The sequence below is a fragment of the Barbus barbus genome, assembly GCF_936440315.1.
Source record: "Barbus barbus genome assembly, chromosome: 14".
Classification (NCBI taxonomy): Eukaryota; Metazoa; Chordata; class Actinopteri; order Cypriniformes; family Cyprinidae; genus Barbus; species Barbus barbus.
In genome coordinates this window covers 30,817,256-30,837,101 of record NC_136742.1, presented here as the reverse complement: position 1 = coordinate 30,837,101, position 19,846 = coordinate 30,817,256, and the positions used below count along the sequence as shown (strand labels likewise).

General features: G+C 34.6%; 1 protein-coding gene across 1 annotated transcript; it reads right to left on the bottom strand.

The window, feature by feature from the left end:
• Positions 1-622: 622 nt before the first annotated feature.
• LOC306880413 (interferon regulatory factor 4-like) lies at positions 623-6,797 on the bottom strand (the record flags this gene model as incomplete). Its single annotated transcript, XM_079433901.1, has 8 exons — positions 623-793; positions 880-986; positions 3,189-3,521; positions 4,860-4,967; positions 5,052-5,157; positions 5,276-5,361; positions 6,036-6,222; positions 6,624-6,797. 8 exons carry the CDS (start codon positions 6,795-6,797, stop codon positions 623-625), a joined length of 1,272 nt encoding a protein of 423 aa, XP_079290027.1.
• Positions 6,798-19,846: the final 13,049 nt, after the last annotated feature.

Below are 19,846 nucleotides of genomic sequence, written 5' to 3'. Positions count from 1 at the left end.
ACTTTAAAGCATGTATGAACCTTTGTTAGAAATAGAATTGTGTGTTAATTTCATTGTAAAGTAGTAGTTCCTGAAATGTTATATCATTGCATAATACTTTATATAGTTTCACATACAATTTTGTTTTTAAATGGTAGGTCCCGTTTACAGTAAATATTATGCAATATTATGTGGATATTTTACTCCAACCATAGAAACAAATACATTCATTTTAAACAGATTTTGTCCCTGAGATGCTGTTGAATCACAGTTTTACAACATAAAAACAGTACAAGCAAAGAAAGTAAAATATAAAAATATAAAGCACAAAAATATAAAAGATATTAATGACACAGACATCGAAATATTCATTTATTTTTCATAATTTTTTGTCTTGTTTTATATATATATATATATATATATATATATATATATATATATATATCCCTATAAAATATATTTATAAAATAATTTTCCTTTTTTATTCAAATTCAGATTGATTGATTTTCACACTCTGTATTAATGCATTAAGTTACTACGTGGCTTGGCAACAGTAAACAGCCTATACATAGATTTGGGGTTATTAATATTATTAACTGTATTTCAAAAATTGGTGTCTTAATGTTTTGTAACTCTTTTGGGGTCACTCTTGTACGAAGTTGGCATGCGTCTGATGTCCGCTGGCAGGATAATCTTGGTGGGTGGGGTAAACCTGCTCAGGGGTCAGAGGTGAAAGTTCATGGGTGCTCCTCATGTAGTTCATGCCGCCCTGCTGGAGGACGAGCAGCAGCTGACGGGCAAACAGCGGCTCCACCTGTAGGACAAGAGAATAGCCACGTTTAGTCGTGTGGAGGCGACTCTTTTGTGTCAGAGTGGATGGGAGCGGTCAAAGGTCAATACCTGGACCATCAGGGGTCTCTTGTCTAATGAGGGATCGCAGCACTCAAAAAACAGCTGCACGTGGAAACGCGGAGGAGGACGAGCATGCAGGAAATAAGCCTGGAGCTCTGCAGGAATGAATGCATTAAAACTTAAAGGGATAGTTCATCCAAAAGTGAAGATTCTGCTATTATTTACTCACCCTCATGTCATTCCAAGCCCATGAGACTTTCATTCATCATTGGAACACAAATGAAGACATTTTGATCAAATCTTTTAGATTTCTGTCCCTCCATTGACAGTTTATGCAATTACCACCAGTGTTGCCAAGTCCACGGTTATACCGAAGAATTTGGCTACTTTTACACTGTTGCTACAGGTTGTTTTTTAGACCTTATTGGCTCTTACAGAAGCTCAGAAGTAGTGCGTAACACAAGAACAAACCTCATTGGTTCTTACTGAAGCTCAGAAGTAGTGCGTAACACAAGAATGAACCTCATTGGCTCTTACAGAAGCTCAGAAGTAGTGCATAACACAAGAACAAACCTAATTGGCTCTTACGGAAGCTCAAACGTGCCGCGTAACACAAGAACAAACCTCATTGGTTCTTACTGAAGCTCAGACGTGCTACGTAACACGAGAATGAACCTCATTGGCTCTTACAGAAGCTCAGAAGTAGTGCATAACACAAGAACAAACCTAATTGGCTCTTACGGAAGCTCAAACGTGCCGCGTAACACAAGAACAAACCTCATTGGTTCTTACTGAAGCTCAGACGTGCTACGTAACACGAGAATGAACCTCATTGGCTCTTACAGAAGCTCAGAAGTAGTGCATAACACAAGAACAAACCTAATTGGCTCTTACGGAAGCTCAAACGTGCCGCGTAACACAAGAACAAACCTCATTGGTTCTTACTGAAGCTCAGACGTGCTACGTAACACGAGAATGAACCTCATTGGCTCTTACAGAAGCTCAGAAGTAGTGCATAACACAAGAACAAACCTCATTGGCTCTTACGGAAGCTCAAACGTGCCGCGTAACACGAGAATGAACCTCATTGGCTCTTACAGAAGCTCAGAAGTAGTGCATAACACAAGAACAAACCTCATTGGTTCTTACTGAAGCTCAGACGTGCTACATAACACAAGAATGAACCTCATTGGTTCTTACGGAAGCTGAGAAGTACTGCGTAACACAAGAACAAACCTCATTGGTTCTTACAGAAGCTCAGAAGTAGTGCGTAACACAAGAACAAACCTCATTGGTTCTTACTGAAGCTCAGACGTGCTACGTAACACGAGAATGAACCTCATTGGCTCTTACAGAAGCTCAGAAGTAGTGCGTAACACAAGAACAAACCTCACTGGCTCTTACGGAAGCTCAAACGCGCCGCGTAATACAAGATTGAACCTCATTGCCTCTTACAGAAGCTCAGAAGTAGTGCTTAACACACGAGAACAAACCTCATTGGTTCTTACTGAAGCTCAGACGTGCTACGTAACACGAGAATGAACCTCATTGGCTCTTACAGAAGCTCAGAATTAGTGCATAGCAAGAACAAACCTCATTGGTTCTTACAGAAGCTCAGAAGTAGTGCGTAACACAAGAACAAACCTCACTGGCTCTTACGGAAGCTCAAACGCGCCGCGTAACATGAGAATGAACCTCATTGGCTCTTACAGAAGCTCAGAAGTAGTGCGTAACACACAAGAACAAACCCCACTGGTACTTACAGAAGCTCCAACGTGCCGCGAGAATAAAACGAGAATGGATGTGTGGATGTGTGGCTGTTGGGGCTGGAGATTGCTTTAACCTGCAGACTAAAAAGCAATCCATGGCAACAGTGCCCAATTATACAGTAGCCCAATTATTCTGTAAAACTATGGACTTGGCAACACTGGTGGTAGTTGCGTAGACTGTCAGTGGAGGAACAGAAATCTCTCAGGGTGTATTCACACCTGTCTAGTGTAGTTCGATTGAATCAAACTCAAGTTCGCACCCCCTTGGTGCGGATCTTTTGGGCAGGTGTGGATACAGCATTCGCACTCGGCTGCGGACCAAACAACCGAACCCAGACCCAGCTGAAGAGGTGGTCTCGGTCTGGTTCCAAACAAACTCTGGTATGGTTGAATGGATGAACCAATGAATGATACCTACCCCATTTCATTAAATATATCTTCATTTGTGTTCTGAAGATGAACGAAAGTCTTACGGCTTTGCAACAACATGAGGGTAATTAATGACAAAAACTTCATTTTTGGGTGAACAATTCCTTTAACTATTAAATATATTAAAATGTGGTTTAGTAGTTGTTGAGTCATTCTGACCTGTCAGGAAGAGCTGTGTGTCCAGTAGTTTGCTGGTCTGCTCTCGCTCTAGTTTGCAGAGTTTGGCGCTCAGGTTAGCATTCAGCCCGTCGCAGTAGACCCTGCACTGACAGAAGCGTCGGGCGTACAGGCCGTCGGGCGTCATCCAGAGGAAGACGCCCCCCTCCAACACTCCTCTCTCAGCCTGAGGGAGAGGAACAAGCTCTGAGCCGCCCAGGCCACTGTAGGTCCAGTTGTCATCATGCGGAGCCAGTCGACAGCCCTCGGCACTCGTGACGGTGACGTCTACGACCGGAGTCTCACCGCTGAATACCGTCACCTGCAGACGGGCGTCTGGAAGAGTCAGAGACGCAGGTGAGTCTCCAGGCTGTTGCTAGGTGGTTACTGGGTCATTTGTATGTAGTTGCTAAGATGTTCTAATTGGTTACTGGAGGGAGCATTTGTAGCTTGTTGCTAGGCTGTAGCTAAGATGTTCTAATTGGTTACTGGGACATTTGTAGGTAGTTGCTAGACTGTCGCTAGGCAGTTGCTAAGATGTTCTAATTGGGTACTGGAGCATTTAAAGGTTGTTGCTAGCCTGTTGTTAGGATGTTGCTAGGTGGTTTATAAGATGTTCTAAGTGGTTATTGGAGCATTTGTAGGTTGTTACTAGGCTGTAGCTAAGATGTTCTAATTGGTTACTGGGATATTTGTAGGTAGTTGCTAGACTGTCGCTAGGCAGTTGCTAAGATGTTCTAATTGGGTACTGGAGCATTTAAAGGTTGTTGCTAGCCTGTTGTTAGGATGTTGCTAGGTGGTTTATAAGATGTTCTAAGTGGTTATTGGAGCATTTCTAAGTTGTTACTAGGCTGTATCTAAGATGTTCTAATTGGTTACCTTGACATTTGTGCCGTAGGTAGTTGCTAGACTGTCGATAGGCAGTTGCTAAGATGTTCTAAGTGGTTACTGGAGCTTTTGAAGGTTGCTGCTGGACTGTCGCTAGGAAGTTGCTAAGATGTTCTAATTGGTTACTGGGACATGTGTTGGTAGTTGCTAGACTGTCGCTAGGGAGTTGCTAAGATGTTCTAATTGGTTACTGGCGCATTTGAAGGTTGTTGCTAGCCTGTTGCTAGGATGTTGTTAGACGGTTTATAAGATGTTCTAAGTGGTTACTGGAGCATTTATAGGTTGTTGCTAGGCTGTAGCTAAGATATTCTAATTTGTTACATTGACATGTGTTGGTAGTTGCTAGACTGTCGCTAGGCAGTTGCAAAGATGTTCAAAGTGGTTACTGGAGCATTTGTAGGGGGTTGCTAAGCTGTTGCTAGATAGTTGCTAAGATGTTCTATATAGTTACTGGTGCCTTTATAGGTAGTTGCCAGGAAGTTGCTTGGCAGTTTATAAGATGTTCTAAGTTGTTACTGGGGCATTTGTTGGTTGTTGCTAGGCAGTTGCTGAGATGCTCTAAGTAGTTTCTGGGGCATTTGTAGATGGTTGCTAGGCGGTTGATAAAGATGTTTTAAATGCTTACTGGGGAATTTGCAGGTAGTTGCTGGGCTGTTGCTAGGCAGTTGCTAAGATGTGCTTAGCAGTTACTATGGAATTTGTAGGTTGCTAGGCGGTTGATAAGTGGTTACAGAATGTTCTAAGTGGTTGCTAGGGTGTTGCTAAGGAGTTTATTATTGTGTGTACCTGACAGTGCCATGGCTTCGGCTGATCTCATGCTGGCGTCCAGAGTGAACGGAGAGGGAGGCGAGTCAAATGTGTTACAGCTGTAGTAAGAGCCACTTATCTGGTAACCTACACGCCCCCCCAAACACACACTTTATTGCAAATTACTCAATATATTTTTTAAATGACTACAGAGAGAGAGGGGGTAAATACCGGAGTCCCAGCGCGAGTTCTGGCTGAAGTGGACATCAGACAGTGAGTTCTGCTCACACAGGAAGTCCCTCCAGCTCCTGTCAGCAGCAGACAGGAAGTTACACACCTGAACAGAGAGACGGACACAAGAACAGATCACTACCCTACCCGATTCATTTTCATGGCCAGATATTACTTTAGAGTTTAGTAGAAGTCTACAATAAGCTCGTTTAGGATAGAGTTACCTGACCCTCCACAGGTTCATATGAAGGATAAAATGGGTAGTTATGGTGACCCGAGCTTGTGGAAACTTTCTCATACGATTTTGGTGCTGAAATGAAGGAGACATTGATTGCTATTTAAATGTGTGTGTGTATATATATATATATATATATATATATATATATATATATATATAATATATATATTAAATAGAATGAAGAAATAGTTTTCTATATATATATATATATGTATAAATAAATGTATATTTAATAAAAAAACATATGTATATTAAAACGTATATGCTACTTTTTAAATTAGTTGTAATTTTTATTTCTATACATATAAATTTCTCTATATTTATAAATTATATAGAAAAAATAAATGGGTATCTATATATTAATTTATATATATATATATATATATATATATATATATATATATATATATAAATATTTATTTATTGCTATCTATCTATATATAAATAAATGTATATTTAGTAAATATTTGCATATTATATATATATATATATATATATATATATATATATATATATACATATACACTTTAATGTAATATTTATTATTTATATACACATATATGTATATATATATATATATATATATATATATATATATATATATATACACATTTCTATATATTTATAAATGACATATTTTTTATTTATTAATGTAAATGTGTATATACATACAATATTTGCATTATATCATATTAAATGAATTTCATATTTAAATGTGATATATTTATAAATGTGAGTGTGTTTACCTCTTTTGTTTCCCTCAGGAATAACACGGTAAACTTTAAACGGTTCTGATACGTCCAGCTGACTTCGGCCCACGAGCTCCTCGAAGTCGCTGCTCTTGTTCAAGGCGCACCTGAGCCGGGTTTTCCAGGTGGGAGGATCCGGTTTATCTATTCCCTCGCGATACTTGCCCTTAAACAGAGCCCAGGCCTGATCCAATAAACCAGACGTCATTAATAAACCATTAACATAAATTATGCTGAACAGCTATCTCATTTGCATAAACATATGAATGAATAGCAGGAGTTTATTTGCTTAAAAATGCCTGAATGCCAATGCATTATAAAATGCACGGGTATAAGATATTAAAAACAACTAGCATTTATTGCAAGCAAATAAATAAATGCACAAACACACTTTACAATCAAAACATTTAGCATAAATGCATACCGTTTGAATTGATAAAACGCTTGATCTAATGAAGTATGACTAATTTAAATTTAATTTAAATAAATCAAAATGTGCTTCATATTTTATTTTGTTGCATGCAAATGCAATTCATAATTGTTGCTGATTAATTTTTAAATGTACCCATATCATAACATGCTCACCTTGAAGAGCGCGGCGTCCTCGTCTCTGTTGTAGTCCTGTTTCCCTGCGTGTTTCCACGGGATGCGGAAGATGGTCCGCTCTCGATCCTCCCAAACTAAGCCGGGATATTTCCCAGAGTCCACCTGATCGATCAGCCACTGACGCAACTTCCCGTTCCCAGAGCTTCCCGACATCCTCGCTTTAACAAAACTTCAGTATACAGTGCAATAATGCAAATAGCAGGAGCTGTGATGGTGACTGTGTCTTCAGCAGAGGCTGCTGAGAATTTGGTTTTGATAACTCATGTAGTTCAGTTTTCACATATGATTTTTCATAATTATTTGCCTTTTTGTGGGTGGAGCAACAGATGTGAAGCTCAAAGTCATGAAAGTTCACACACACACACACACACACACACACACACACACATACATACATACATACATACATGACACTTCTGTTGTCTGCCAATTATGTTTTGTAGATTATAACATTTATACACTGTTAAAAGGATTTTTTGATGTTAAAAAAGTAAAAACATTACTGGACTATGTTTTACGAGATAATACAAATTACACATTTGATTCTTTGTGTTACTTGCTATTTCTTTGTAATTATTTGTGAAATTTACTAGCAATTTTTGAGTGAAAATTGTGAACACCAAATTTTTTCTCAACCTGTAACATTTTTAGATAACACAAACTTGTGGTTTTAGGAGCTCATTTTTAGTCCATCTCCTATCCTGAAATGTCTGTTTTGCAGGATTGATTAAATATGAGCTCCTAAAACTTACTGCCAGATTCTGGAAGATAAATTCTTCAAACAGTGGTAGATGTGATGCTGGTTCTTCAAGAGTCACTCTCAACTCATCTGTCCATAAAGCCTATATTAGTCTTCATGTATTTTACAACACTTCAGCATGATATCCTTATTAAATGAGGGTCATCTTTTAGGATTTTTTACCCAAGCAATGTCTCTGAGAACCTGACACACTGCACTTCTGGAGACTCACAGAAGGCTGCCGTTCTGGAAAATGTTGTCCCTGGAGACTTAATGGTTCTTCATGGTTTTGCACCTAATTCTTCACATTTATTTTAACTTCTTTTGCAGTTAACACGCGTCTTGTCTTCTCACCTGTTTTGAGCATTTTGCTGTCTAACGGTCAGGTCTTAACTTTGCAATTCCTGTATTGCATTAATTTTGAATATTTCTCATGGCCATTTAATAATTGAGTTAAATCTCTTTTTTTTGGGCTCATTTTATCAGTAAAAGAAAACATGCCTAATAATTCTGCACACCTGAATATTAGGAGTTTTTCACTTCCAGCCTTAAATACAAAATTAATAGTAGTTATTAAGATTGCTGTGGTTTGTAATGGGTAAAATGTGTTTGGAAAAAAAATATGATCAGAATATCAGCATGCCTAATAATTATGCACTAGATAGATAGATAGATATTATATTTAAATGTAAAATGTATGCATACATATTAGTGTGCGTTATTATGTATAATATGTGAGATTTACTAGCAATTTCTGCATGGTGTTTCTACTCCAATTTGTTTTCAGTGTTCTTCAACTTTTTGCATTATTAAATGTCAAATAGCATTCATTCCCCCTTTTATGTAGCTTTATGTCACTATCAAGACTCATTTTCTCATTTTATTGACCGAATCTGTATGTTCTAATGTAATGAAATGCATGTTTCTGTGGAGACCATTGAAGGATTTTATTAATATCACAGATGGTTATTGCTCAGACTTGACCTGAGAGCATGACAGCAGCAGTTTAAAGACACAAATTCCCCTCTGTGTTAAATGACAGAGCAGTTTTGGCGGCCGCGTGCACCTGTGCGTTACTGCTCCTTATGTTATGACTGGACGGGAACACGAGTCCTCTGGGACTGCAATTACTCAGCAACACACACACATGCAATAACAACCCTCTCATCTGCTCCAGAAATGTTAAATTAGTTGTTCATTTTTAATTGTACAGGGTTTGACACAAACGTCTTTTCTGAATGTTATTATGTGGGAATCCACAGGTCAAGTGAAGTTCACTAAGAAACTTTCTTCAACATCAGAAATTCATATACTATACAAGAACTTTATAATCAGTTAACTAAAACAGTGCATTATGTTTTTTAAATAAATATTTTGATTATAGATAATTTATTTTCAATTGTGGACATTATTTATTTATTTTAATGTATTTATATTTAACTTTTTTGTATTTTTTATTTATTTATATAACAAATGTAATATAAATATAATCAGTTAACAGCTTAGACTGTTTTATATATATTTTGAATTATGGATCATTCTTTTTATTTAATATTTTCCATTTTTCTCTATCTATCTATCTATCTATCTATCTATCTATCTATCTATCTATCTATCTATCTATCTATCTATCTATCTATCTATCTATCTATCTATCTATCTATCTATCTATCTATCTATCTATCTATCATCTATCTATCTAATGTAATTTATTTATGACTCAAAATGCAAACTCATTTTCCCAGAAATCTGTTATATTTTGTGGTTGATGGCCGGATATTCAAATTAATCCCGTCGTCTGCAAAATAACCACCTGTTAAACTCATCTTAAATCATCTGTTCAGCACGAAACTCTTACCCCAAAAAAACAAAACTGTCAAGTCATGAAATTAAAGTCATCGAGTGAATCATCTCTCATTGTTTTCTCTGTTGATTTGAACTGAAAGAGTTTTTATGAGATTTCACGAGACCTGGTGTGAAGAACGGAATGAAATATAAGTGAAAATATGCTGAAATATTCCGTAATTTTAGATGTTATTGTTTGTAAAATATTTGATTTGTCGTTTGACAGGGGCTGTACACACTTACTCATATAAGGAGCAGATGTGTGTCTTTCAAGGTACAAATGTCACCATTAATCATCATATCATCTATTAATACATGACTCAGAGAATGTCTGTCGTATAATATTTAACCCATTGAAGTCTTCATGTTGTTTATAATCTCAATGTTAATACAGTCTGTTTTCTATTATTTCAGCTATTAAAAACACCATCCAGCAAACATGCTGCATATGGATGGTGAGAAATTATGATTTATTTACACACTTAAACTTGTCTCCTAAAAGGGAAGCTCAAAAGTGACCAATTTCAAAAGACTGGACTTGCAAATGAAGTTTGATGTTAATTTGTTGCGAAGCTAAAACCTAATGTACACAAGAGTTGAGATTTCATCATTTTTTCTGATCCGTTTCTGTATTTAAGTCTGATAATTATGATGTTTGAAATGCTTCCTATGTAGGCAGCTCACTGGGTTCAGGAACAGCGTTCGTCGAACTTCAGACTTGTTCATTTAGGAAACTGAGAGATTTTGGGTTGTCGGTGAGAAAAGATGAAAGTTATGAAAGATTGTAGACATACAGACGTGAAACTCCTTTTAGATCACATGCAGAGATACAAACATATGATCATAAACTCACACATAAATACATAAACCAGCATCACAAACCTTCACCTACATGAACACTTTTCATATACACACCCATGAGAACGGCTCTGTTTCGATTGACATTATGACACTATATGAAACTGGCATGGTTGCTGAAAATGTATATTTTTGAACATGTTTTATTCATTTCACATCTTAAGCCATGCAGGAAAGTTTGTCATTTACCAGCGGCCGTTGTGTAAGACTTAAATTAGACTTCAAAACATACAAAATATTGTTTTCCATTCAATAAAAAAGGATTAATTCATCACTTTTAAACCTTTTAATGTTTATTAATATATATATATATATTTTACATTTGATAAATAATGTAGTTTTTATATTTTATTATTTATAAGTGTTTATTTTTTATAAACATGGCAGATTTGCAGAATTATACATTTATTAATAATTTTCATAACAAATTTTTAAAAAATATGGTTGACTTTATCTGTTACTTCATATAGATAGCATATTTCTAGATCTCTTTACTATGCAACTATTATATCTCATGTTTATGATATTTCCGGTGTTCAAATATAAATGCAATAGTCCAAAAATACCATTTGTCTGATTTCTTTGTAATTTTCCATATGCTCTGGACCATTTGTCTCACTGACTGCATTATTTTGCTCCTTCAGATCTTCATGGAAACAAAGTAAAAACGCCCTTTCTTCCTTTTCTACATCTTTCATTCTGACTTTCACACACTCACATCTGTGCAAAACTGCTGTTAGAAAGTTACATAACATGAGACAGAAATTCATTGTCTTGTGAGATTTCTCACACTTTCTTTTCCTCATCTGAAAACAGGGAAAGTTCGATTTCACTTGTGGGATCTAGTGAAACACACCGCTTTCTTCAAGAATCACCTGATAAGGAGTTTCACAGCGTTTGTTTTCAGAAAGAGTGATTGTCTTGCCAGCGGTTTTCTCAGAAGATGACTGCAGTCTTGAACAGGAGGAGGACAATCCAGAGAAGAACGAGCCTCTGAGATCTTCAGGTCTGTTGAAGTGGTTAGGTTCCTCCTTCAATATACATCTGAGGGATTTTTTCACGTTGAAAATAATGCATTTCATCACTTAATCACAGATTAAAAGGAGGACAAATGCAAGATCTCTCAAAAATAAAGTACTGTTTTTCAAAGAGATGCTATAGAAGAACCATTTTTGGTTCTCCAAAGAACCTTTCGGTGAACAGTCCTTAGAAGAACCATTTTTTGTTAGTACACTATTAAAAAAAGGTTCTTTGCTGGCATTGATGGCTCCATGGAACATTTCCATTGGGCAAAATTCTTGATAGTGAAAGATGGATTTTTAAAAAGAAAGAAATCCATGGTTCTAAGAACTGTTTACTGAAAGGTTCTTTGGGGAACCAAAAATGGTTCTTCTATGGCATCGCTGTGAAAACTCCAATTTGGAACCTTTATAATTTAAGAGTGTGAGAAAACATTCTGAAGAACTTTTTTCCACTTTAAAGAACCTTTTATGGAATGGAAAGACTATATGGACGTTAAACATTCTTCATGGAACCATCAAACGCTAAAGGTTCTTTATTGGAATTGTTGGTTCCATAAAGAACATATAACATCCATGGAAACTTTCCATTCCACAAAAGGTTCTTTATAATGGAAAAAACATTCTTTAGATTATTAAAATGTTCTTCACATAAAGGGAAAAAAAAGGTTCTTCTAAGAATTGATTGCTGAAAGGTTCTTGGGGAACCAAAATGGTTCTTCTATGGCATTGCTGTGAATATCCTCTTTTGGGACCTTTACTTTTGACTAAGTAGCTTTTTTTTCATAGCAGTGCTATAGAAGAACCATTTTTTGATTCCCCAAAGAACCTTTCAATGAACAGAACATTTTGAAGAACCTTTTGTGGAATATAAAGATTCTATAGATGTTTAAGAGTTCTTCGTGGAACCATCAATGCCAATAAAGAATCTTTAAGAGTGTTTGCTGGTTGCATGAACAACTCGAGAATCTCAGTTCTCAAGATTACAAAAAAGGTTCTTTGAAGAACCAAAAGTGGTTCTTCTATAGCATTTATATGAAAAATGCTACTTTATAGAGATTTTCATAATTGTCTTGTCTCTCTCCGTCCTACTATTCCTCCTCCTCCTCTAGTTAGTGATTAAATGCACCATTTTCAAACCAATTTGTTTTTCTACAGAATCACTGTGAAACCCCATTTGGAACCCTTATTTTTAAGAGTGAAGATCAAAATCTATGAACTTTTCCTCATTTCTGCATGTCCATCATTGCTTATGTGTTTCGTGTGAGCATATATACATAAAACAGTCATATAGATGCTAATGGGCTGCATTTTGGGACCTAATTTGACCTAATTCAACCCCTGCAGGCCTGTGGCATTGATTTAAGTGCACAAACAGCAGTGTGCACTTGACCAGGTGAACTCTCACCAATGCACCATCAGACCTGCTGCAAACCAAGCAATTGCAATGTCAACAGGTCGTGCTGCTAAATTCAACCGTTTTGCCCGGCAACAGAGCCCTTTGCCCCCCTCTGTCCTCAAATCCAGCAACAGCTGCTGCCATATTCTTTCACACATGCCAAAAAAACACACACAGGCTTTTCTCATTTGAACTGAAAGAAAAACCGGAAAACCAAAAGTTGCTAAAAGAGTTCAACACCTTGTCCCAAAAGCAAGAAACAGTAAATGTCCTAATCAAATATGCTGTGTTAGAGGAAGCTAGAAGCTCTGTACCTTGGACAGATGTTCTCAGGGCTGAGTTTGGGGTTTGGCCTTCAATAAGGGACTTTAGAGACAGATTAAACACTATAAAAGCAAATCAGACTTCATATGATGAATGCAAGTGTATGCATTGGATGTCAGTTGGGGTTTAGGTTATTAGTGAAAAATATTTTAAGCTTTCTCTAAGAAACCACAGCATAATGCACAGGCCTTATACTCTAAAATGTTTTATACATATCGTAGCACAATCTACTAAACACTTTTTCCCCAAATGATTATCTACATATCCAAATATATTAAATTGCCATGTATGAAATATATTGGTGTGTGTTTGTGTGTGTGTGTGCGTGTGTGTGCGTGTGTGTGTGTGTGTGTGTGTGTGTGAGAGTGTGCGTGTGTGTGTGTGTGTGTGTGTGTGTGTGTGTGTGTGTGTGTGTGTGTGTGTGTGTGTGAGAGAGTGTGCGTGTGTGAGAGTGTGTGTGTGTGCGTGTGTGAGAGTGTGTGCGTGTATGAGAGTGTGTGCGTGTGTGTGTGTGTGCATGTTTATGTGGTTTATGAGGACACAAATTTGTATAATGACATGGGTATGACAGAGGTATTACAATATGAAGGTGGTTTATGAGGACACTGCCTATGTCCCCGTAATTCAAAAGGCTTAAAAAACATACTAAATGGTGTTTTTTTGAAAATCTAAAAATGCACAAAGTCTCCTGTGAGGACTAAGTTTAGGTGTAGGGTTGGTGTAGGGCAATAGCACACACAGTTTGTTCAGTATAAAAACCATTACGCCTATGGAGAGTCCCCATAAACCACAAAAACCAACACGTGTGTGCGTGTGCGTGTGAGAGTGTGTGTGTGTGTGTGTGTGAGAGTGTGTGTGTGTGTGTGTGTGTGTGTGTGTGTGTGTGTGTGCGTGCGTGTGCGTGTGCGTGTGTTTGTGTTTGTGTGTGTGTGTGCGTGTGTTTGTGATTGTGTGCACGCGCGTGTGTGTGTTATATATTACAGTATAGATGTATGTTTATATATATATATATATATATATATATATAGCCTATATAAATATGTATATATAACACATTTTTGTACATATGTCATGCACTTGTATATCCTAAAACCTGTACATTTTGTATTATAAGAGTAAATGTAAAAGAGAGACTTTTTTTGTTTTTTTAAATTACAAAAACATATAAACAGATTTTTGTATATATATATATATATATATATTGTTTTAATAAAGTTGCATATATAAGTAAATATGGGCTATATTGTTCACAGGTTATAACATATAGGCTAACACCATAAATAAAATTAGGCTACTTAAAAAAAAAAATCATAATATAGATATTAACATATGCACAAACAGTATACATGTTATATGTTATAAACTAAGTATGTGAAAATTATATATTGCCTTATAACCTATGTAACATGGCAATAATATGGGGCAATATATGCCATATTACATTTCCAAATGGGATAAATGATTTAAAAATGTTTTTTTTAGTATAAACAGTGCAAAAAGTACTAAAATCATCCTAACATCCATGTTTCTTTATTGCCTACAGTACAAAGCCAATTAAAAACAGAAGCATCCAACCAGAAGCGCAAATAGCAATGAAATATACAAAAGCATTAATTTAGCACGAGGTTGTGACTAACCAAGAAAAATATTGTTAATTTGAGAAATGTTGGATTAAATTATAAAGAATGCAAAATAGAAACATTTGATGAGTGTTCTGTTTGCGAAGCTGTCATTGCACCTGTCATGTTGTGGTGCTCAGGTTGCGCTGACATTGGAGATTGTGAAAATATCACAAAAATCCCCTTCAATTCCCCATGCACTCTCTGCAATACATGCACTTCAACACAGAGATGTAAACATTCCTCTGTCCTGTCTGTGAATGATCGCTCTCGGGGGACGCTGAAGGGGCCAGAGGCTCGATCAGGGACGGCCCCTCAGGTCCCAGCACCTGCGGACAGACGCTTTCAGCAGATGATGGTTAATGAAACCCAGCGCAGACCAGCGTGACGCTGCGGCCTTGAGCCACTGGAAGTGAAACACTCTTATCGACTTTTCCAGAGCTTTATCTGTGCTTTCACATGTGCATCAAACACATTCTGATTCAAGACACAAGGCTCCTAATACTGCAAACACAGAGAAACAGAAATTTACAGTAAATAACGCTTAATCGCATCCCAAATAAAAGGTTTTGTTTATGCGTGTCCACTGTGTATATTTATTATGTATATATAAATACACACTAATACGGTATATATTTTGAAAATATTTGCACGTATATATTTATGTTTATATAATCTATATTATATATAAATAATGTATTATACAAATATAACATTTTTCCTTATATATGCATGTGTGTGTATTTATATATACATAAAAATATACACAGTACACACATATATTATGCAAACAAAAACTTTTATTTTGGATGCGATTAATCGCGATTAATCATTTGACAGCACTAGATAATATGATGTTATTAATTATAGCTTGATAATAATAATAATAATAATACAAAATCCAGTTTAGATAATATATTGTCTTTTATTATTGTTAATAATAATAATAATAATAATAATAATACAAAATCCAGTTTAGATAATATATTGTCTTTTATTGTTGTTAATTATAATAATAATAATAATACAAAATCAAGTTTAGATAATATATTGTCTTTTATTATTGTTAATAATAATAATAATAATAATAATAATACAAAATCCAGTTTAGATAATATATTGTCTTTTATTATTGTTAATAATAATAATAATAATAATAATAATACAAAATCCAGTTTAGATAATATATTGTCTTTTATTATTGTTAATAATAATAATAATAATAATAATAATAATACAAAATCCAGTTTAGATAATATATTGTTTTTTATTATTGTTAATAATAATAATAATAATCATAATAATAATAATACAAAATCCAGTTTAGATAATATATTGTCTTTTATTATTGTTAATAATAATAATAATAATAATAATAATAATACAAAATCCAGTTTAGATAATATATTGTTTTTTATTATTGTTAATAATAATAATAATAATCATAATAATAATAATACAAAATCCAGTTTAGATAATATATTGTCTTTTATTATTGTTAATAATAATAATAATAATAATAATAATACAAAATCCAGTTTAGATAATATATTGTCTTTTATTGTTGTTAATAATAATAATAATAATACAAAATCCAGTTTAGATAATATATTGTCTTTTATTATTGTTAATAATAATAATAATAATAATACAAAATCCAGTTTAGATAATATATTGTCTTTTATTGTTGTTAATAATAATAATAATAATAATAATAATACAAAATCCAGTTTAGATAATATATTGTCTTTTATTATTGTTAATAATAATAATAATAATAATAATACAAAATCCAGTTTAGCTAATATATTGTTTTTTATTATTGTTAATAATAATAATAATAATAATAATCATAATAATACAAAATCCAGTTTAGATAATATATTATCCTTTATTATTGTTAATAATAATAATAATAAAAATACAAAATCCGGTTTAGATAATATATTGTATTTTATTATAGCTGAATAATAATAATAATAATAATAATAACAATATAAAATCTAGTCTAAACTAAATAAATTAATATTGTAAATGTTATAACATATATATAGGCTTGATTTTGGCATTGGTGGGGCAGACAACAGACATTTAATTGTTAGATCAAAATTTAGTAATAGTAAGGCTGATATTGTTAAGGACATGTCACATGTCTCTACCCTTGAAAATCATAACAAGTGATGTCCGACTCGGTTCTCTCCTGAAATATTGAAGAGGTCATCAACAGATTAATGAGTTCCACAGGAAGCTGCCACTGTTCCACCTGTGCGATGCTTGGCGCTCTTTCTGCTCTTGTCCTTATTCTCTATCAAATCTTTTAGTAATTATCATAAATTATATATTGTTTGAAAGCTTAGAAGCTCAAGATTCATCCTGTGAAAGCATTTTGAAATCGGACATTGCTTTACCATGGAAATGGTACTTTAAAATAGCGGTGTTAAGTGTCATATCACAAAACACATTACGGTCTTTTAGAATCAAAACTTTTAATAATCTTCATATTCCATTTATTTAGGCATAGAAGTAATATTGACAGAGAAATCTAGACATTGTGATGCATTAAAATAAATTAAATGGAGTTTGGATGGCACTCGGTGGCTGTTTGTGGTATAACGCCCTAAATAAAACCTCTCAGAAACCTCCATTTTTTCATATCAACTTCAAATTTGGAACATACTTTATTTAGACATAATGCTTTAATGTGATGGGATGTGATTATAATATAAATCAGACACTGAAGTGAGTTGCTGAGGAAGATTTATTCACTTGTTTGTTTTTAATGTTAATCTGATCTAATTTTGTGACTCTTTCTGTTTTAAAGATGTTTTCTTTTGATTGTTATACTAGCCTATAGGGAAATATGTTTCAGCTCAATTTCACATACATAAATACATACATAAATCTGGCTCTAAACCTCTCTTTTCTTGAGAACATGGAAACTAACTTCTATATAAGATCTCTATATTCATTAATGTGAAAAATCATCTTATAGTTGAGCAATGGTAACCACAAATGAACCATGGTTGTGCTACACTAGCCATAGTTTAATATTCATATACAAAACAAAAGATCTGAATCTGAATCAAATCAGCTGGACTCTGGATGTCTGTAAAACAGAGATGATTGTACTGGTCAGCTGGCGAGTTTACAGACAGCAGATGAATGTTTGTTTGGATGGAAATGAGTTGTTTGTTGATTCTTCATGTGTTTCTCTGGAGTGAATCTTCACTATCAGCAGCTTTAGCATCTGATCTGATGCAGATTAATATCACTAACTTACTTTAATAACAGTTACAGGCTGCACCTGTGTTTCTAATGATTCTAATGATGAGCAGTGCCTGGTTTTCTCCACACATACCGCTTAGAATTAAGGCCAAAAAGTTCTATCTTGGTCTCATCAGACCAGAGAATCTGATTTCTCACCATCTTGTGGTCCTTCAGGTGTTTTTTTGTGTCTTGCACTGAGGAGAGGCTTCCGTCGGGCCACTCTGCCATAAAGCCCCGACTGGTGGAGGGCTGCAGTGATGGTTGACTTTCTACAACTTTCTCCCATCTCCCGACTGCATCTCTGGAGCTCAGCCACAGTGATCTTTGGGTTCTTCTTTACCTCTCTCACCAAGGCTCTTCTCCCCCGATAGCTCAGTTTGGCCGGACGGCCAGCTCTAAGAAGGGTTCTGGTCGTCCCAAACGTCATCCATTTAAGGATTATGGAGGCCACTGTGCTCTTGGGAACCTTAAGTACAGCAGAATTTTTTTTGTAACCTTGGCCAGATCTGTGCCTTGCCACAATTCTGTCTCTGAGCTCTTCAGGCAGTTCCTTTGACCTCATGATTCTCATTTGCTCTGACATGCACTGTGAGCTGTAAGGTCTTATATAGACAGGTGTGTGGCTTTCCTAATCAAGTCCAGTCAGTATAATCAAACACAGCTGGGCTCAAATGAAGGTGTAGAACCATCTCAAGGATGATCAGAAGAAATGGACAGCACCTGAGTTAAATATATGAGTGTCACAGCAAAGGGTCTGAATACTTAGGATCATGTGATGTTTCAGTTTTTTCTTTTTTAATAAATCAGCAAAAATGTCAACAATTCTGTGTTTTTCTGTCAATATGGGGTGCTGTGTGTACATTAATGAGGGAAAAAAGGAACTTAAATGATTTTAGCAAATGGCTGCAATATAACAAAGAGTGAAAAATCGAAGGGGGTCTGAATACTTTCCTTACCCACTGTATATGTGTGTGTACTGTGTATATTTATTATGTATATATAAATACACACGACATGCATATAAGAAAAAATGTATGTTTATATATTTATGTATAATATAAATGTATATACATGTAAATATTTTTAAAAATATATACTCTGTGTGTGTATTTATATATACGCAATACACACACATTTTGGATGCGATTAATCATTTGACAGCACTATATATATATATATATAGTCATATTATTATAGAGTATTTATTAATATTTTGAATGAAATTTTATTTTTTATATTTTCCATTAATTTAAATTTAATTTAATTTGTGTTTAGTAATTTTGTTATGTGCTTTTGTCATTTTTTATAATTTGTAAAAGATTGATTTTTTATTTTTAGTCATTGTAGTACTTCAGTTTATTTTATTTCAGTTAGTTGCAACGTTTAAAATGTTCGTTTAAGTATTTTATTCATCTATCTAATATTTATATTTGATTGTATTTAATTCAAGAGTTATTTCAGTTAACACAAATTATTTTTAATACAATAATGTCCCAATAGTTAATGTTAGTCACTGCATTAATAAATATTAACTTTAAATGAGCAGTACATTTATTACAGTAATTGTTCATCTTTGTTAATGTTAGTTATTAAAATAAATGATTAGGCAGACGTAGTTGTCATTGTTAACAGATGGAAGCTTATTGTAAATTGTAAGTGTGTTATTTGTTCTTTTAGTTAACAGTAATCAGTGTCACACGTTTGGTGGTGTATTCATGCAGGAATCCAGTAACATGTCCTTTTCCTTTTCCTGTCTGGACAGGAAGTGCTCAGACTGATTTTGCTCCTCAGCTGGAGAAGCTGTGGTGTTTCACGCTGACGCTCACGACAGAGACTTTCCCCCTGATTTCTTCACAGAGAGGCCAAAGATGCGGTGGATTTAATGCAAGTAAGACAGGAAAGAGTTAAATATCAACCAGTGACAAAATACTGATGATGACAATATTCTGTAGCGATGAAATGTCAAAGCATCAGATAGAAATACTGCTGCCTTAATGTCAGAGTCGATTACAGTATTATTATTTTCAATATGCAATTCATAATAAATCAAATACATGTTTTGGAATTTATTTATTTTCATTCATTTATAATTTATTTATTTTCAGTTAATTAATTATATTGTTATTTTACAA